Raw genomic sequence first — 15,085 nt, 5'->3', positions numbered from 1 at the left:
CCTTGTATGCACATATGAATAATAAAAGAAAAATGAAAAAAAAATAAATAAAAAAAAAAAAATAAAGAAAAAAAAAAAAAAGAAACAAACAAACCAATAAACAGAAAATAAACCCAAAAAAAAAAAAACAAAGTTACACAGAAAGCTGAGACTGGGAGAAAAATGGTTCCATGCCAGCCTGGGAAAGTCTGTGAGACCCTCATCTCAATGGAAAAAAGCTGGGTGTTGTGGTATGTCCCTGCCATCCCAGCTACAGCTGGAAGTTTAAAATAGGAGGACTGTGGTCCAGACCAGCCTGGGCAAAAAAGTGAGACACTATCTCTAAAACAACCAGAGCAAAACGGGCTGGAGGCAGGTCTCAAGTGGTAGAACACCTGCCTCACAAGTGCAAAGCCCTGAGTTCAAACCCCAGTCTCACCAAACATAGATAGATCGACAGATATAGATGTATATGTATGTGTGTGTGTGTGTGTGTGTGTGTGTGTGTGTGTGTATAAATGGAAAAATTGTGTTGGCAGTGAACACAGACTTTTTTCTTGTCACTATTCCCTGAACAACAGAGTATGACAGTTACATAGCATTTTAATCATGTAGAGATGATTGAAAGTCTAGTGTAGTTCTATGCAAATTCCTCACAAACACTACCCCATTTTTATTAGAGACTTGAGCACCTATGGGTTTTGACATCTGTGGGATGCTGGAACCCACCCCCTGTGCATACAGAGAGAGAAAGTGCACTGTGTTTCGTGGATGAGTACACCATGTCTCAAGGAGGCAAGTGCCTCCCCAATGTCACACATCATTAAGTGAAAGGGCCAGAATCTCACTTGGGTCTGCTTCCAGAGCCTGTGCTCCCAGCCCTGCACTGCACTGCCTTCTGCCACATATGTCAAATCTGTCACCCCTAATGCTTTCCCAATGGTATCAATGTCTTACATTACTGAGCACCTATATTACTGTGTATACCAGGTATAGTTTAAATGCTTACTGTATTAACACTTAACCTCACGACAATCCTATACTTATCTTTCAGATGAGAAAGCCAAGGCACAACAAAGTTAACAACTTGCCTGAAAATAAACTGCTACAGAGTGGAGGTGGAGCCAGGATTCGAACCCAACCTAGTTCTGAAGCCCATGCTCTAACCGCTACACTTGTCGCCTTCGTTACTGTCATTGTTAGCATGTGCCACAGTTGCAGAATAATTAGCAATTGTTTTCATGCCTTATCAAAAGCAAAAAAGTATTACCACTTAGACAAGACATCTCATGTAGAATCCAGAAAGTTTTTGTAAGTTTCAATTTACAAATAATAATTGTGTATATTTACGGGGTACAATGTGATGTTTTGATGTATGTGTATATTATAGAAAGCTAATTAACACAGTCATCACGTCAACAACTTAGCATTTTTTGTAGTGAAAGTGTTAAAAATCTATCCTCTTAGCAATTTTGAAATATATACTAATAGCTAATAGCTGTGGTCCCTATGCAGTGCAGTGGGCAACTGAAACTCATTCCTCCAGTGTGAAGCTTGGCGCCCTTTGATCAACAGCTTCCCTGCCCCTACTCCTCTCGTCCGGTTCCACACTAAGTGGAATCACACAGCACAGGCTCCACTGACCACAGAGGCCTTTTCACTCTTACTCAGCAGGTAAGAGTTGTCAGAGCAGAAACTTACATGAACTCACTCACGTTATCATAACACAATGGGATAGACAGGGCAGGCCTTTAGGCCACTGGCCTAAAGAGGCAAGTTGTTTGCTGTCATACAGCTGGCTGACAGAGAAACTGAACACAGATAAGTGTCATATCCTTTCCAGCGGGACACACTGAGCCCTGAGCACTTCCTTACTGTGATATGGTAGTAGCCCTGGGTTTCTTCCTTTCTTGCACTTTCTTTATCTGACTTGGGGCTTGGGGGTGATCCTCAGCATGTTTCACGTTCTGAGAAGCGTGCAGTACAGTGAAAAGTAGAGGGAAACTGAGGCCAGAAAAGTTGACCTCTATCTTCACCTTTCCCCTCACCTACAAAATAAGAAGAGCCATCTTCTTACCTCCTGGGGGTGGGGTTGGGAGTGGCACATCTGACACTTGTGGGGTGCTGTGATGGGACATCAGAGTTTGGAGGGGTCTGCATTTGTCCTCTATAGTCCTTAGTTATGTGGTCCCTTTCTGCCTCATACACATCTGAGCTCATCAAATGATTCCCGTGTGGCTTCTTTGTCAGGGTTATTTTGGGTTGAGATATTAGATTATTAAAGTGTCTCATTTGGGCTGAGCCTAAACTTCTTCCTCTTAGATGTGAAAATTCACTTTCTCAGAATCTCTCAACATTTGCCTTCCTAAAACATAACGAACATATAACACACAACTTACATATACATATAACATAGCCCCAAACTTAAACTCTTACTGTACTTAGACTCTGTACAATTTAGGTTAGCTCTCAATTATATAACTTTCTATATTTTCACTGTTTCAGATACTGCCTCTTTAATTCTATTCATATGCAACTGGAGGAAAATGACTATGTTTTATATTATACGTTTGTGAACCCACGGTACGTGGCATTGAATATAACTGACAAACCGACAAGATTTTATCTTAAACTTCTCAGACTTTAATTACATCATGAGATCATAGAAACTCAGAATTGGAAAGGACTCTAGACTTTGTCGTGTAGTCTAACGCCCCCACCAGGGCAAAGTTTTCCTGCACATGGCCATCCAGCCTCAGCCTGAACAGTCCAGGGTTGGGAGCTCACTCATCTACAGGCAGTCTGTTCTGCTGTAAGATGGCTCTCTGCCCATCTGTCCCCTTTTATGAAAACAATAAATTGTCAAAACATACATCATCAGAGTCCTCTGCGAAGAGATGGAAGGTAAGTCCTGCCACTTGCTCTCCACCAATCCTGTATGCAGTCCACTGTAAACCAAAGCCCCAAGGGGCCTTTCGAAGCACTACATGATCTATACATAACTACTCCACTTACTTGCTCTCTGTTGTCTGTGTGTGGTGCTGGAGGTGGAACTCAGGGATTAATAGATGTTAGGCAGGCGCTCTACCACTGGGCTATGACCCCAACCCTCACACTGAATCTCAATTTCTTTATTTGTAAATGGGATAACAATTCTGACCTCATAGATCATTGCAGAGTCTACACAAGACAATGAGCTCAGTGAACGTGAGCTGGGGTGAATGGGGAGTGGCAGCAATGCCAGCCTAATGGGAATAAGGCCACAAGCCTAGCAAGGCCCCATGTGAGAGGAACTGCAGCAGTGCATCTAGCGGGAAAAGTAAGGGGGCTCAGAGAAGGGCAGAAGAGCATTTTTGGGAAGGATCTCTGAATAGGAAACTCTAAAGCAAAAATTTCAATGTTTGCAACCCTGGAGAGAAGAGGGTCGGGAGGACCACCTAGCAAAACGCACAGTTTGACATGAGTTTGTGAAATCCAGAATAAGAGTAGCCCAGCAGCAGGCCTAGGAAGAGCTCTGCTGCAATTGCAAGGTCACACTGGAAGCCAAAGAGCCCATGAGGGCAGTAAGTGACGTGGGTGATGCTGACCTTCACTATCTATTTGCTGTGGTTTCTATTTTTGTTCTGTTTCATTCTGGATTTCTAACTGGCATATCTGGCTGTTATCAGAACTGCTGTTCTGTATCGCCTATCCTAACAGGTTGTTTCAAACCTCTAACGGGCCAGCTGATTTCATCATTCATTTACTCACTCGTGTACATCTATCCACTAAATAGTCACAACAACCACTGACTGGACTGGGCTCTGGAGACATAGCCATTGCTTTTAACAGGTTTATAGACTTCTGGCATAAACAGATTAAAAAAACAGCTCTTACACTCGACAGATTCTAAGTACCACAAGAGAGGCATGAGCAAAATCCTGTGCCAGGGGTTGAGAACAGAGCAGACCAGGCTGCATTTGGCTAGCAAATGTTTTGCTTGGCCCACATGGTGTTTTACTTGTTTTTTTCCAATTAAGTGCCAACACTTAAAAATTAGGACATTTCACATTAAAAACCCAGATTCCTAGCTTCTGGTGAGAATAGGAGGATCTGGGCGCACCAGGCCAAGTTCCTGCACGGTAGTAGTTGGCAGAAGCACAGCAGCAGCTTCCCCTTTCAAATAGAGGCCTTGCCACTCTCTCTTGCTCTCTGACATCAAAGCCAAGTGCCCAGTTGCCAGTTATCACCAGCCTGTGCTGTGAGTACTTTAATAACAGAGTGAAGAAAGAAGTACAAAGAATTTCACTTTTTACAAAAATATGCATTAAAAGTTGAAATGAAAGATACACTGACAAAGAGACATGTTTCAAGTAGGCTACAGAATAATATTCCTAGAGGCCGGGCTTAGTGATACCCTTCTGTAATCCCAGCTACTCTGGAAGTAGACTGTGGGCTAAGTTTGGCTAGGACAACAGCAGGAGACCCTACCTGAAAAACAAAAAAAGCAAAAGGAGTGGAGGAAGGTGGGCATAGCTCCAGTGGTAGAACATTTGCCTAGCAAGTTTAAGGCTCTGAGTTAAATCCTCAGTATTCCTAGATAACAGGAAAAAACACCTCCCATCTATGTTACCTGCTGACTCCTACAGGCAGTTGCATTTGCCACCTCTGTAACACTTGGGAAATTAATGTAGTGGCTGAAAGCACTTGCTTTGGAGTGAGGATCACCTAAACTTGAAAGCTGGCTCCACCACCCACTGTGTGGCCTTGACAAATTATCTGTCTTCTCTGTGCTTCAGTGTCCTCATCCGAAAAACAGAGGTAAGTGTAGTACCTATCTCAGAGGGCTGCTGTGAGCAGATGATGAGGTGTAAGTGCTTAGTGCAAAGCACAAAAAGGGAGTGATCATCCCCTAAGGAAGACTGCAGGGATGTTCAGGATGTCAGTGTGAGAACAGAAGAAGTATGCTACAGAGAGAAAGGCCTCAGAAAAGAAAATGGCAAGTTCCCTGTCCCTGGAGCCAACACAGACTTCACCACCACGCTCAGCTGAAAGATGCTGAAATCAGGCTGAGGAGAACGATCCCGTAGGTCAGTATGTCCCCAGAGATACCACTGTGTGATGGATTCCAGTGATAGAAACAGGAGAGGACGTGGAACAACCTTAAATCATGAAGATGAGAAAGTCATTCTCTTCCGGTTCCTTTTCCAGCTTTCTAATTAGGAGGTCTTGGCCTGACGCTCATCTTAAGTTGTCGATCTTGGCTGTGAAGGTCTAGCTGGAGACCCATTAGCCCTCATGCCAGAAAGGCTCGCTGGCAACAGCCTCTAGCTACAACTTAGGAGCACTGTTTTGCTTTTCCCTGCTTAAAAGTTTTACGTGCCCTCTGGCGCTTAATAGCAAAGGATACCGGCTTTTCACACGTGGAGTAATTAAGATTCCGTGTAAAATACAAACCCATATTTCAGCGAAAATAAGGGAGACAATTTGGAGAAACATGTCAAGCAAACAGGGCTATGGGTAATCCGTGGACGTGGCAAAAATTGTGAGGTTGAGAAACACTGTGGTGGGTGCGAGATGAGCTCAAGGGGGATTTTGAGGCCGGAGAAGACGGGACGGTGATTACGTACGACCCACCCCAAATCCCCCCCCACGCCCCGCCAGCGGAACCCTCTGCCCCTCTCCAAGCCTCAATTTCTCCACCCACCCACAGTGGAGGGTCACATGCAGCCTCCAGGCCTTGGTCCACAGGCCCAGGCCGCAAGCCCGTTGCCCTGGCAACCATGGCGGTCACGCAGCGGCTCCCGCCATACCGGAGCTCGACCTCCCGCTTCTCCCCGACTGTCCCGCTCCTCACCACTGATCGATTTTAATTTTCCATTTCAACGAGGTCCTCATCGCAGCTTCCCTCACGCCTTAGGCCCCTCCTCCCCAGATTCAGCCACAGGATCCACTCCGCGAACCACTTTGGCTACCTGCGTTACCCCTGGCAACGCACATGCGCAGTGAGCCTCGCGCGCGTGTAGCTCTGACTACGCATGCCTAAAAGGGGGCCAAAGCTTAGATGGAACGCGAGCCCAGAAGAGCGTACACGATTGGCCATGGAGTGTGGGGTAGGCGGTGCCGCTTCGCAACGAGTGATTTGATTGGCGGAACCATGTAAATGGCGGCTGTGGCGGAGGAGGTGGTTCTGAACCGAAGTTTTCACATCTTAGGTCACTCCGTACCCGGGACGTTGCACCTCTTGGCTTGTTGCCGCAGCCCGAGCCCACTGGACTCTCACAGCTGCGATGCAGAATCTAAGCCTTGGGAACGGCGGAGCTACCCCATCGGTCGCTTCCAGTGAGAGCCTAGCTCCTGACCGACTTTGTGACCTCCGGCAAGTTCTCATCCCCCCCCCGGGCCTCAGTTTCACCACCTGTAGAATGGGAGCGGGGGAGTCGGTTCCCTGGACCCGGAGGCCGGCAGGTGTAATTACTAGGTCTGATGATGTCTCCTCCCGTGGGAGCAGCCCTGGGCTGTGCCAGTCTTCCTTGCCCAAATTGACTCGGGTGCTGGGAGGAGCAGGACGGGGGAGGGGGGGGTGTGAAGGGCAAGTAGAGGTCAGCTTGGATGGAGGATCCTAGGGAGATCTCGGAAAAGATGGTCGGCACCCAGGGACGCCCCAGAAACGGGTCTTAGAAAAAGGAACAGAGGAAGGTACCGCTAATCGTCTGCTCGCATAGGTGTGATGGGAGGCTAAGATGACTTAACCCTCACAGTTTCCTTAAAATCGGTATTATTCCTTTTTACAGAAGAAGGGAGACTTTGAGAGCTTAAGTTATTTGCTCTCAGACGCACAGCTAGTAAATGGTCCAGCTGGGATTTGAGCCTAGTTTCGACTTCAGAGTTAATATACTTAGAGATAAGAAAACCTTTATTTCATAACCTCCATCTAGCACCCCAAATGACATCAGACTACCATGATTCTAATTCTAGTTCATCACTCTTTCTTGCTTGGTTTCCCTATTTGTCGGAAAGATGACCCCTGTCGATTCATCCACCTTTTAAAATATATGACTTTACTGAAGTTTTTTTTATTCAAATAGTACAGAGAAGTATGAGACCATGATTTGATAGACCCAGGACCTGGTATCAGCTCTGCAAGTGATTTAACCTTTTCATCACTCAGTTTTATCAACAAAATGGGAGTAAATCTTACTCTGCTACCCACCTCACAAAACATTTACCATGAGAATCGAGATGAAGATTTGAGTGATGTGTACCTCAAATTCCCACACTTGGGAGACCAAGGCAGGAGCATCCTGCATGTGAATCCCAGGCCAGCCTGGGCTGTACAGGGAGACCCTATCTCAAAAGAGAAAAACAAAAAAGAATGAAGGATATTTGAAAAAAAAAAAATTTTTTTTTTTTTTTTTTTGGTGACACTGGGGTTTGAACTCAGGCCCTCACTCTTTCTAGGCAGGCGCTCGTACCACTTGAGCCACTCTTCCAGACTGATATTTGAAATTTTTTGTCAGAAATTATTTACCCTTCAGAGGGTTAACAACATCTGATGAAAGCTGTAGACACTCTCCCTCAGAAAAATGCATCTGTAGGTAAAGTTTCCCCTTGCTTATTTGCAGAAGAGGGGCTTGATTCCCTGATTGCTTTAAGCAGTTGTGTTGCTCCCAGGTTAAGGGCTCAGCTCTTGGCTCACATTCTTAAAGTCACCCGAAATCTTTATAATAGCCCTATTGGATGATTAACCCAAAAAGTTTTAGCAAGTAGCTTGAGGTTTTCACTGAGATTTCAGAGATTTTCATCATTTTTGAACCCAGGTTGGAGGACGAGAAGATACTCTCATGCTTGTCCATACTCTCAGGACTTGTCCATACTGACTTCAGTCTCCCCTATTTTAATCTGAATGGTCCATGGGTTTCCTCCACTGTCATGGATTGTCACTGAATAAACAGAGGAAACTAAATCTCAAATGTCAATCCCTTGTGTTTTATTTTCCCAGCAAGGAAGATGTTGTGGTGGGGTTGGGAAGAGTGGGAGAAGAAGGAAAACAAACGGTGATAAAAAGAAGCAGTGAATGTGACCCCCTCCCACAAGAACCCACTGCTGCTCCTCAGTGTGGCAGTACTGCAATGACAGAGGGCCACCGGCCTGTCCCGTGTGGATGGGAACGAGTTGTGAAACAGAGGTTATCTGGGAAAACAGCAGGAAGGTTTGATGTATACTTTATCAGGTAAGCATGCATGGTGTCGAGTATAGATGGACAGACAGATCATGTTGTCTAGACAGTTGTGTGACAGCACAGTAGAGGTCTCAGTTTACTTTTATCATAAAACCACTGTGGATTCTGTTTCTTCAATGTTACTGGTTAGGTATATCACATGATTTGGGAGGCAGTTACGTTGATTTTGTCACCCTTATTATGAATGATTAATGGTGTAAGTAAGTTTTATTTTAAGCTATTATAGAGGAATGTATTTCAATGGGCCCTTTATCACTTTTTTTTAAACTTTCAAAAGACAAACATCCATGTCAAACATTTGGGAATTATTAATTAGAAATCCCTGAAATTTGAATCAATTTTTTTAAGGTCATATCTATATACTAACAGTAAATTTCCTTTAATATCATTGTTTTAGCCCACAAGGACTGAAGTTCAGATCCAAAATATCACTTGTTAATTATCTTCACAAAAATGGAGAGACATCTCTGAAGCCAGAAGACTTTGATTTTACTGTAGTGTCTGAAAAGGTTGTCAAGTCAGGGCATAAAGACTGCAGCCTGGTAGGTGTGACTTCCCAATTGCAAAATCAAAGTGACTTTTCAAACCGGAACATCAGGACACGAAGCAGGTGGAAAAAAGATATGATTCCTTTGCCAAGTAGTAGTTCAGAGTTGCAAGATAGCAGAGGACAGTCTGGCTTTAATTCCATTCACTTGCATTTGAAAGAAGATGAAGGTGTTCATAAATTCAGGAAGGTTAGTAAGTCCAGAAGAAAGGTGACAGTTTTGAAAGGAATTCAAATTAAGAAAACCAAAAGCAAATATAGGAAGAGTCTTCCAGATTCTGTTCAAAGTAATAGAAGAGAATGTGTGCCTCATAGAGCAGATGCTGAAGAGGAGCCTGTTGCTCAAGAAGACCAGCTGGATGACTCTTCCTGCAGTTCTGATGCCAAAGCAGGCAGGGAGGCCCTCAGTGTGACCGATGGAGAAGACAGCCTTGCAAAAGAAGAATTACTGAGTTCAGGATCAGACGTTCATCTTGAACAGATAACTTCTGGCATCACAAACAAATTATGTTCAACTGAAGAAGCAGACCATGAGAAGCGTGAGGATACCTTTTTAGAACAAGAGGAAACCAGAACAACAGCAGAAGATGGGGGAAAGAAGGAGCATTTGCATCTTGACATTTTAAAATGTGGCTCTGAAACGCACAACTGCTCCCTAGCCAAGAGCGACTTGACTTCTGAGAAAACATTTCAAGGTATTCAGTGCAATGAAGCGCTATTAACCATGTGACAAGGAGTTCGTACCCCTGGATCTTGTATTTCATGCCTGCAAATGGTTCAGATGTGGGAACAGGGTGAAGGGAGAGGGCCATGGTCAGATACATTCTCCCAGTTGATCCTAATATTCCTACTGATTGTTAAGCCCTGTCCTATGGCACTTGCAGGATACCCAGCAAAAGAGGTTGGTGCCTGTCAGAGCTGCCATCATCTCTCTTGGGGGCAACAGCTGGGACTTTCCTCAGCACTGCTTTCCCTCTTCGCACCCTCTTTCCAGCCAGGAGTCTTAAGACTTGAAGGAAAATTGAAAGGCTTCACTTAGGCGACATCCGTGTCTTCACACCCCTCCTGTAACTTTCTACTGATGTGTGACTTCCAATTTAATTTCGTATATATCACGGTCATTTTTATCTTGATTATAATGTAATGCTTCTCTAAAAGATTCAAGAGCTCTAAATAATTCAAATGTGTAATCACATAGTTCATGTATTATTTGTGATGTCCTCTTAATACAGATTCTGAGCTTAGCAATTTTGCCTTTGTAATGCCTCAGTGAATAATAGCTAAAAAGGAGATCTTTGAGCAGCTCTGTGTTAGTTATTCACTATGCCATTAGGGTATAATGAATAACTCCCATACAGAAGAATAGTAGTTTTACTTAAAACCCTTAGGGAACACAGCGCAGACAGATTGGTAGAAGCAGGGGGGTTACCTTGGATTCCTGTCATCAATCCCACCTGTAAGTTGATCTCTTTTCTCTGCCTGGCATTTCTCTACCTTCAACAGAAAATGGCCATATATACCTAAGAGCTGCAAAGAATTCTTCAAGTCTGTCCTTAAAAGACTTGGAGCTACTTAAAGGAACCATTGGGGTTTATGTAGATTTATTGCTTGTATAATGGGCAAATTAAATATTTAAAAGCATCTTATTGTGACTAAGATGTAAGTATTCTTTTCATCCTATATTTATGGAAGTCTGGTGCTAATATAAGATTAGGTATTATGAGATTACCAGGTGTGAAGACTTCCCTATTGGCTTAGCCAGAAGTTGGCAAGCTAGTAATGAAGGAGGTTAACTAGTAGTTATAAGAATCCATAGAAGATGGTATAAAGTGGCTTGTAAGAGCAGTTTCCTTTGTGCTGTTTTTTCCTTTCAACTGGGCTTTACCTATGCAAACTAGAATAGAAAAAGTAACTAGATAGCTGAAGACCTGGACACTTGTTCCAGTGTAGAGTCAACCCCAGTGTCATTTGGGGATAGTTGCTGAATTTCCAAGCCTTAGTTTCTTCAGCTGTAAAATGGAAGCAATAACTATCACTAGTTCTATTTTCATATCAAGAATATTGTAAAATGAAGCCAGGTCTGGTGATACACACCTGTAATCCCAGGACTTGGGAGGCAGAGGCAGGAGAATCATGAGTTCAAGATCAGCCTATGCTATATAGCAAGAACCTGTCTCAAAAAAAAAAAAAAAGAATATTATAAAATGAGAAGTGAGAATGATGGCTTCACTATACAAATGCAAGATATTATTAACTGGTATTCAAATTTAGAGAGTATGGCTAAAGGGGATTTAAATATGATTTTAGAAATTTGAGAAGTCTCAGTAGTGGTGTTTCAGCGTCCAGAGCTTAGGTTTTCCTGCACTTTCTATTTTTTCTGAATCCTTGTTTGTTTGTTTTTTTGGCAAATATAATTGTCCACTGCAGAAATTTTAGAAAATATAGCAAAAAAAAAAGCAGAAAGAAAAGTTTCCACTCACCAACAACCTTTATATCATTTTGGTTTATTTCATTCTCGATTTCTCTGTATATGTGTATACATATACATCCATATACACTTATAAAATTGCGATCATATATAGAATGTTGCTTTTTTTCATTTAGAAATTAATGTCATGGAAAAATATAAGTGATATAGTCTCAAAAATATTCTAATGGCCACATTAAATATGTTATAGGTTAAAATATTCCATGCTGTTTGCAGTTTTTCAATACAGCGATCTCTGCATGAATCAGAGAGAAATAGGGTAGCTGGCAGTGTGGCTCAAGTGCTATGGCACCTGCCTAGCAAGCCCCAGGCCCTGAGTTCAACCCCAGTACTGACAGAAGAAAAGAGAACGAGGGAAACAGTAGTCAGAGGGCTGGGCTCCGGAGCCAGACTGCCACCTTTGACTTAGCTCTGACACTAGCTAAGCTTCCCTGCACCTCATTTTCCTTATCTGTAAAGTGAAGATAAAGTACTGCCTAGCTTATAGGTCATTTGTAGAATTAAATTTAAGTACTTAGAATAATGCCAGCTTTTTATTTTTCTTCTTTTTTTTTTTTTTGAAACAAGGTTTCAATATGTAGGTCAGACTGGCCTCAAACTCACAACCCTCCTGCCTCAACCTCCCAAGTGCTGGGATTATAGGCATATGCAGCAGAGAGAGATGCTGTAAACAGTGTTTCCTCTTCCTTTGCAGAAGACATCCTGCGAACACAAATAGAAAAACGGAAAACAAGCCTGTATTTTTCCAGCAAGTATAACAAAGAAGGTATCCCTTTCCCAATCAGAACATCAGATTGTTTAAGTGCATTTCAGGTAGACAGCTCTAATGCCATGTGTTTGTTTAGCTCTTAGCCCCCCACGACGCAAAGCCTTCAGGAAATGGACCCCTCCTCGGTCACCTTTTAATCTCGTCCAAGAAACACTTTTTCACGATCCCTGGAAACTCCTCATCGCGACTATATTTCTGAATCGGACCTCAGGTTTGCTGGTGATTTGTATCCATCTTAGAACAGAGTGGTTTGGAGAAAGCACTGAATTGGTTAAGAGGCCTGGTTCCAGGTCCTTTTCAGTTCTCTGTAGGTTGGCCAAGGCTTTTCTCTTCTAGCCCTCAAACTCTTCACCCATAAGAAAGTTAGACTAGGCTGGTGTCAGTGGCTCAGCCTGTAATCCTAGCTACTCAGGAAGCAGAGATCAGAAGATTGCGTTTCAAAGCCAGCATGGGCAAATAGTTCATGAGACCCTATTTCAAAAGCACCCATCACAGAAAAGGGCCAGTAGAGTGGCTCAAGTGACAGAGCACCTGCCTGGCAAGCATGAGGCCCTGAGCTTAAACCCCAGTACCACCAAAAAAAAAACAAAAGTTAGACTAGATAACATCCAGTGGCCTTTTTAGCATTAAGTGACAGATTGTCATTTTATTCCCTACTTCCAAATTAGCTTTGGTCATCAATGAACATTTCTCTGCCCTCTGCCATATTTAAAAGCATTCTTTTTCATTGAATGCACCTCATGTTCTGTATGCTACTATGGTAGTTATCTAGTGATCTGATTATTTAAAAACCAGTACCAAGGCCAGTTTCAATGTAATTCAGCTATTAGCCAAATAGATTCTCAGTATTAATATTTGACTCTGAAAATGACTGCTGATCAGGGGACATCTTTTTGTCAGTAGCAGGACAAGCAAACCAAGCCTCTGTATGAGATTTTTAGATGAAAAAACTCCCTGAACAGGAAACCGGCCCTTCTGAGGCTTTAATCTTACAGCCATGTGTACTCCCCAGGCAAAATGGCGATCCCTGTGCTTTGGGAGTTTCTAGAGAAGTACCCTTCGGCCGAGGTAGCAAGAACTGCAGACTGGAGAGACGTGTCAGAACTTCTTAAGCCTCTTGGTCTCTACGATCTCCGGGCAAAAACCATTATCAAGTTCTCAGGTATGTTCCCCTATTCCCAAAGGAAAGAAACAAATGGAGCCTATTCAAGAGCCACCCCTTAAATGTTAATGTTCTCAGATGCTATATTAATAGAGATCATCCAGCTCAAGAACCAAAGGCATTTTAAAACTGTCTGCTTGCCCCAAACTGCAGTCTCCACCTGACCTAGGAGGCTGTGTTTGCCCACCCCTGGGTTAGGCCATGTGGGGAGAATTCGGAAGGAAGTCATCACCTCTGTCTAATTAATAGCACAAAATAACATTTAGGAAGAGGCAGGTGATGAGGGTGCTGCAGGAATACAGAAGGAAGAGTGACTGCAACCGGGGTTCCTTGGAAGGTGTCTTTCCTGTCCTGTTCTGCTGTTTCTCCACCCTGCCTCCATCACTGCCAGTTTAGGGAAGGGGTCTTCCTAGAGCTGACCTCACATGTGGGATGCTGTATTCTTCAGATGAGTATCTGACAAAGCAGTGGAAGTATCCAATCGAGCTTCATGGGATTGGTAAATACGGCAATGACTCTTACCGAATTTTCTGCGTCAATGAGTGGAAGCAGGTAAGGCTCACTCCCAGCCATAACATATCCAGCACACTTGACTCTGAGGCAAGAGAAATCCACCAATATGGTTAAAACTGCTTACTGTACAAAAGTCCTGTTGCAATCCCAACCGGTTTGTTCCCAGCTCAGAAGGTGTCGTGAAGGCAATGGCAGCAGGGTGAGGGTCCACAAACGCTCCCCAAGTCCGCAAAGACCCCCTTGATGTGGCTCTGAATGACCTCCAGCAGTTTGTCACTTCTGCCCCTGTTCCTGTCCTTCCCCATTCTTGTACAATCTCTAAGCCCGATGTGGTCTGCCTCCTGTCAAAAGGATACCACCAAAGGAAAACAGACGGGCCTGGGCTTAGAATGTTTGCTTGTGGGGTTTCTCCTAGAGTCTCAGGTGACTATGGTAACTCCAGCTGCCCCCTCATACATGGCCCTCTTAGCTTCACTCGCTGTAAAGCATTCAGCCAGAACTATGTGGTCTGGCCCAGGCTGAAGTGCCACGGCCTTCCTCTTCCTGCTCCACCAGAGCAATCCACTGTGACCTCAGCAACCCTTTTAACCTCTCAGGCCTACAGCCTCCTTCCAGAAAATGGGCTGTGACTTGACTTCTGTCATCACTACCTTCTGCTCCAGGTCTGGGTCAATTCTGAATTGGAAAGTACTTTGTAAACTGTACAGGATGACCTTAATATAAGGTACAATTTTAACCACTCATGAACACTACTTGTTTAAAGGTGATTTTATATTTCAGGTATATTATAAAGTCCTGTTTCTTTCCAAACCTTTGAAAGCCCATTTTAATTGATTTTTTTTTTTTATTATGGTACTGGAGTTGAACTCAGTGCCTCGTGCTTGCTAGACAGGCATTCTGCCACTTGAGCCACACCTCAGCCCTAAAACCAATTTTCAAAAGTGTATTTATAACTAACTTACACGACTCCTAATGTGTTGTATTTCTTCCAGGTGCACCCTGAAGACCACAAGTTAAATAAATATCATGACTGGCTTTGGGAAAATCATGAAAAACTAAACCTGTCTTAAACCCTGTATGTTTCCTAACTGTGTTTTATGCATTGCTTTGCACTTGCTTCTAAGAGCTCCATTCTACAAAGCCAGCCATATTTCCAGGCATGTAGATTGTCACTAGCTCAACTGGAAGCCCAGTGTCTATTGTCTTAGTGTGCGTGCCACTGGTGGATCTTTGATGCTGAAGATTCTAGAATATATTTTGAGATTTTTTTCTAAATAAATTATTTGATAACAATCCTGAAAATGAATATGACTCTTCCAATAAAGAAAGGTGGAAATTGCTTTCATAACCCTCAGGACAACAAAGCAGGTGTATCACTCCTGCTGGAGGACAGATTAGACTTTCTG

The 15,085-nt window shown here is 43.4% G+C and overlaps 2 protein-coding genes across 8 annotated transcripts in view; one reads left to right on the top strand and one right to left on the bottom strand.

Annotated features, from left to right (window-relative positions):
• The window catches only part of Ift122 (intraflagellar transport 122), a 66,309-nt gene extending 60,328 nt beyond the window's left edge, over positions 1-5,981 (bottom strand). For 4 of the 7 annotated variants that reach the window (XM_074044462.1, XM_074044456.1, XM_074044458.1 and 1 more), the window contains exon 1: positions 5,816-5,980. In XM_074044462.1, coding sequence (XP_073900563.1) covers positions 5,816-5,856 — 41 coding nt within the window. In that variant the 5' untranslated portion in view covers positions 5,857-5,980. Of the gene's footprint in view, positions 1-5,815 lie in introns of all 7 variants that reach the window. The other 3 variants (XM_074044461.1, XM_020175610.2, XM_074044460.1) reach the window with 2 other exon arrangements.
• A 110-nt stretch (positions 5,982-6,091) lies between these two features.
• On the top strand, positions 6,092-14,972 carry Mbd4 (methyl-CpG binding domain 4, DNA glycosylase). Its single transcript, XM_020175613.2, has 8 exons — positions 6,092-6,337; positions 7,961-8,191; positions 8,598-9,442; positions 11,930-12,001; positions 12,081-12,215; positions 13,017-13,166; positions 13,615-13,718; positions 14,672-14,972. The coding sequence occupies exons 1-8, from the start codon at positions 6,249-6,251 to the stop codon at positions 14,747-14,749; spliced, it is 1,704 nt and encodes a 567-aa protein (XP_020031202.2). The 5' UTR covers positions 6,092-6,248; the 3' UTR covers positions 14,750-14,972.
• Positions 14,973-15,085: the final 113 nt, after the last annotated feature.

This window comes from Castor canadensis, chromosome 10, assembly GCF_047511655.1.
Source record: "Castor canadensis chromosome 10, mCasCan1.hap1v2, whole genome shotgun sequence".
NCBI lineage: Eukaryota > Metazoa > Chordata > Mammalia > Rodentia > Castoridae > Castor > Castor canadensis.
Note: the sequence above shows the minus strand (reverse complement) of the source record. Positions and strands in the feature narration are given on the sequence as shown.

Bases quoted from the DNA above. Each gene is read 5' to 3' on its own strand.
- Mbd4 (XM_020175613.2), top strand. From the start codon at position 6,249: ATGCAGAATCTAAGCCTTGGGAACGGCGGAGCTACCCCATCGGTCGCT. The intron at 6,338-7,960 runs GCAAGTTCTCAT...TTATTTTCCCAG, and splicing joins GACCGACTTTGTGACCTCCG to CAAGGAAGATGTTGTGGTGG. The intron at 13,719-14,671 runs GTAAGGCTCACT...TATTTCTTCCAG, and splicing joins GCGTCAATGAGTGGAAGCAG to GTGCACCCTGAAGACCACAA.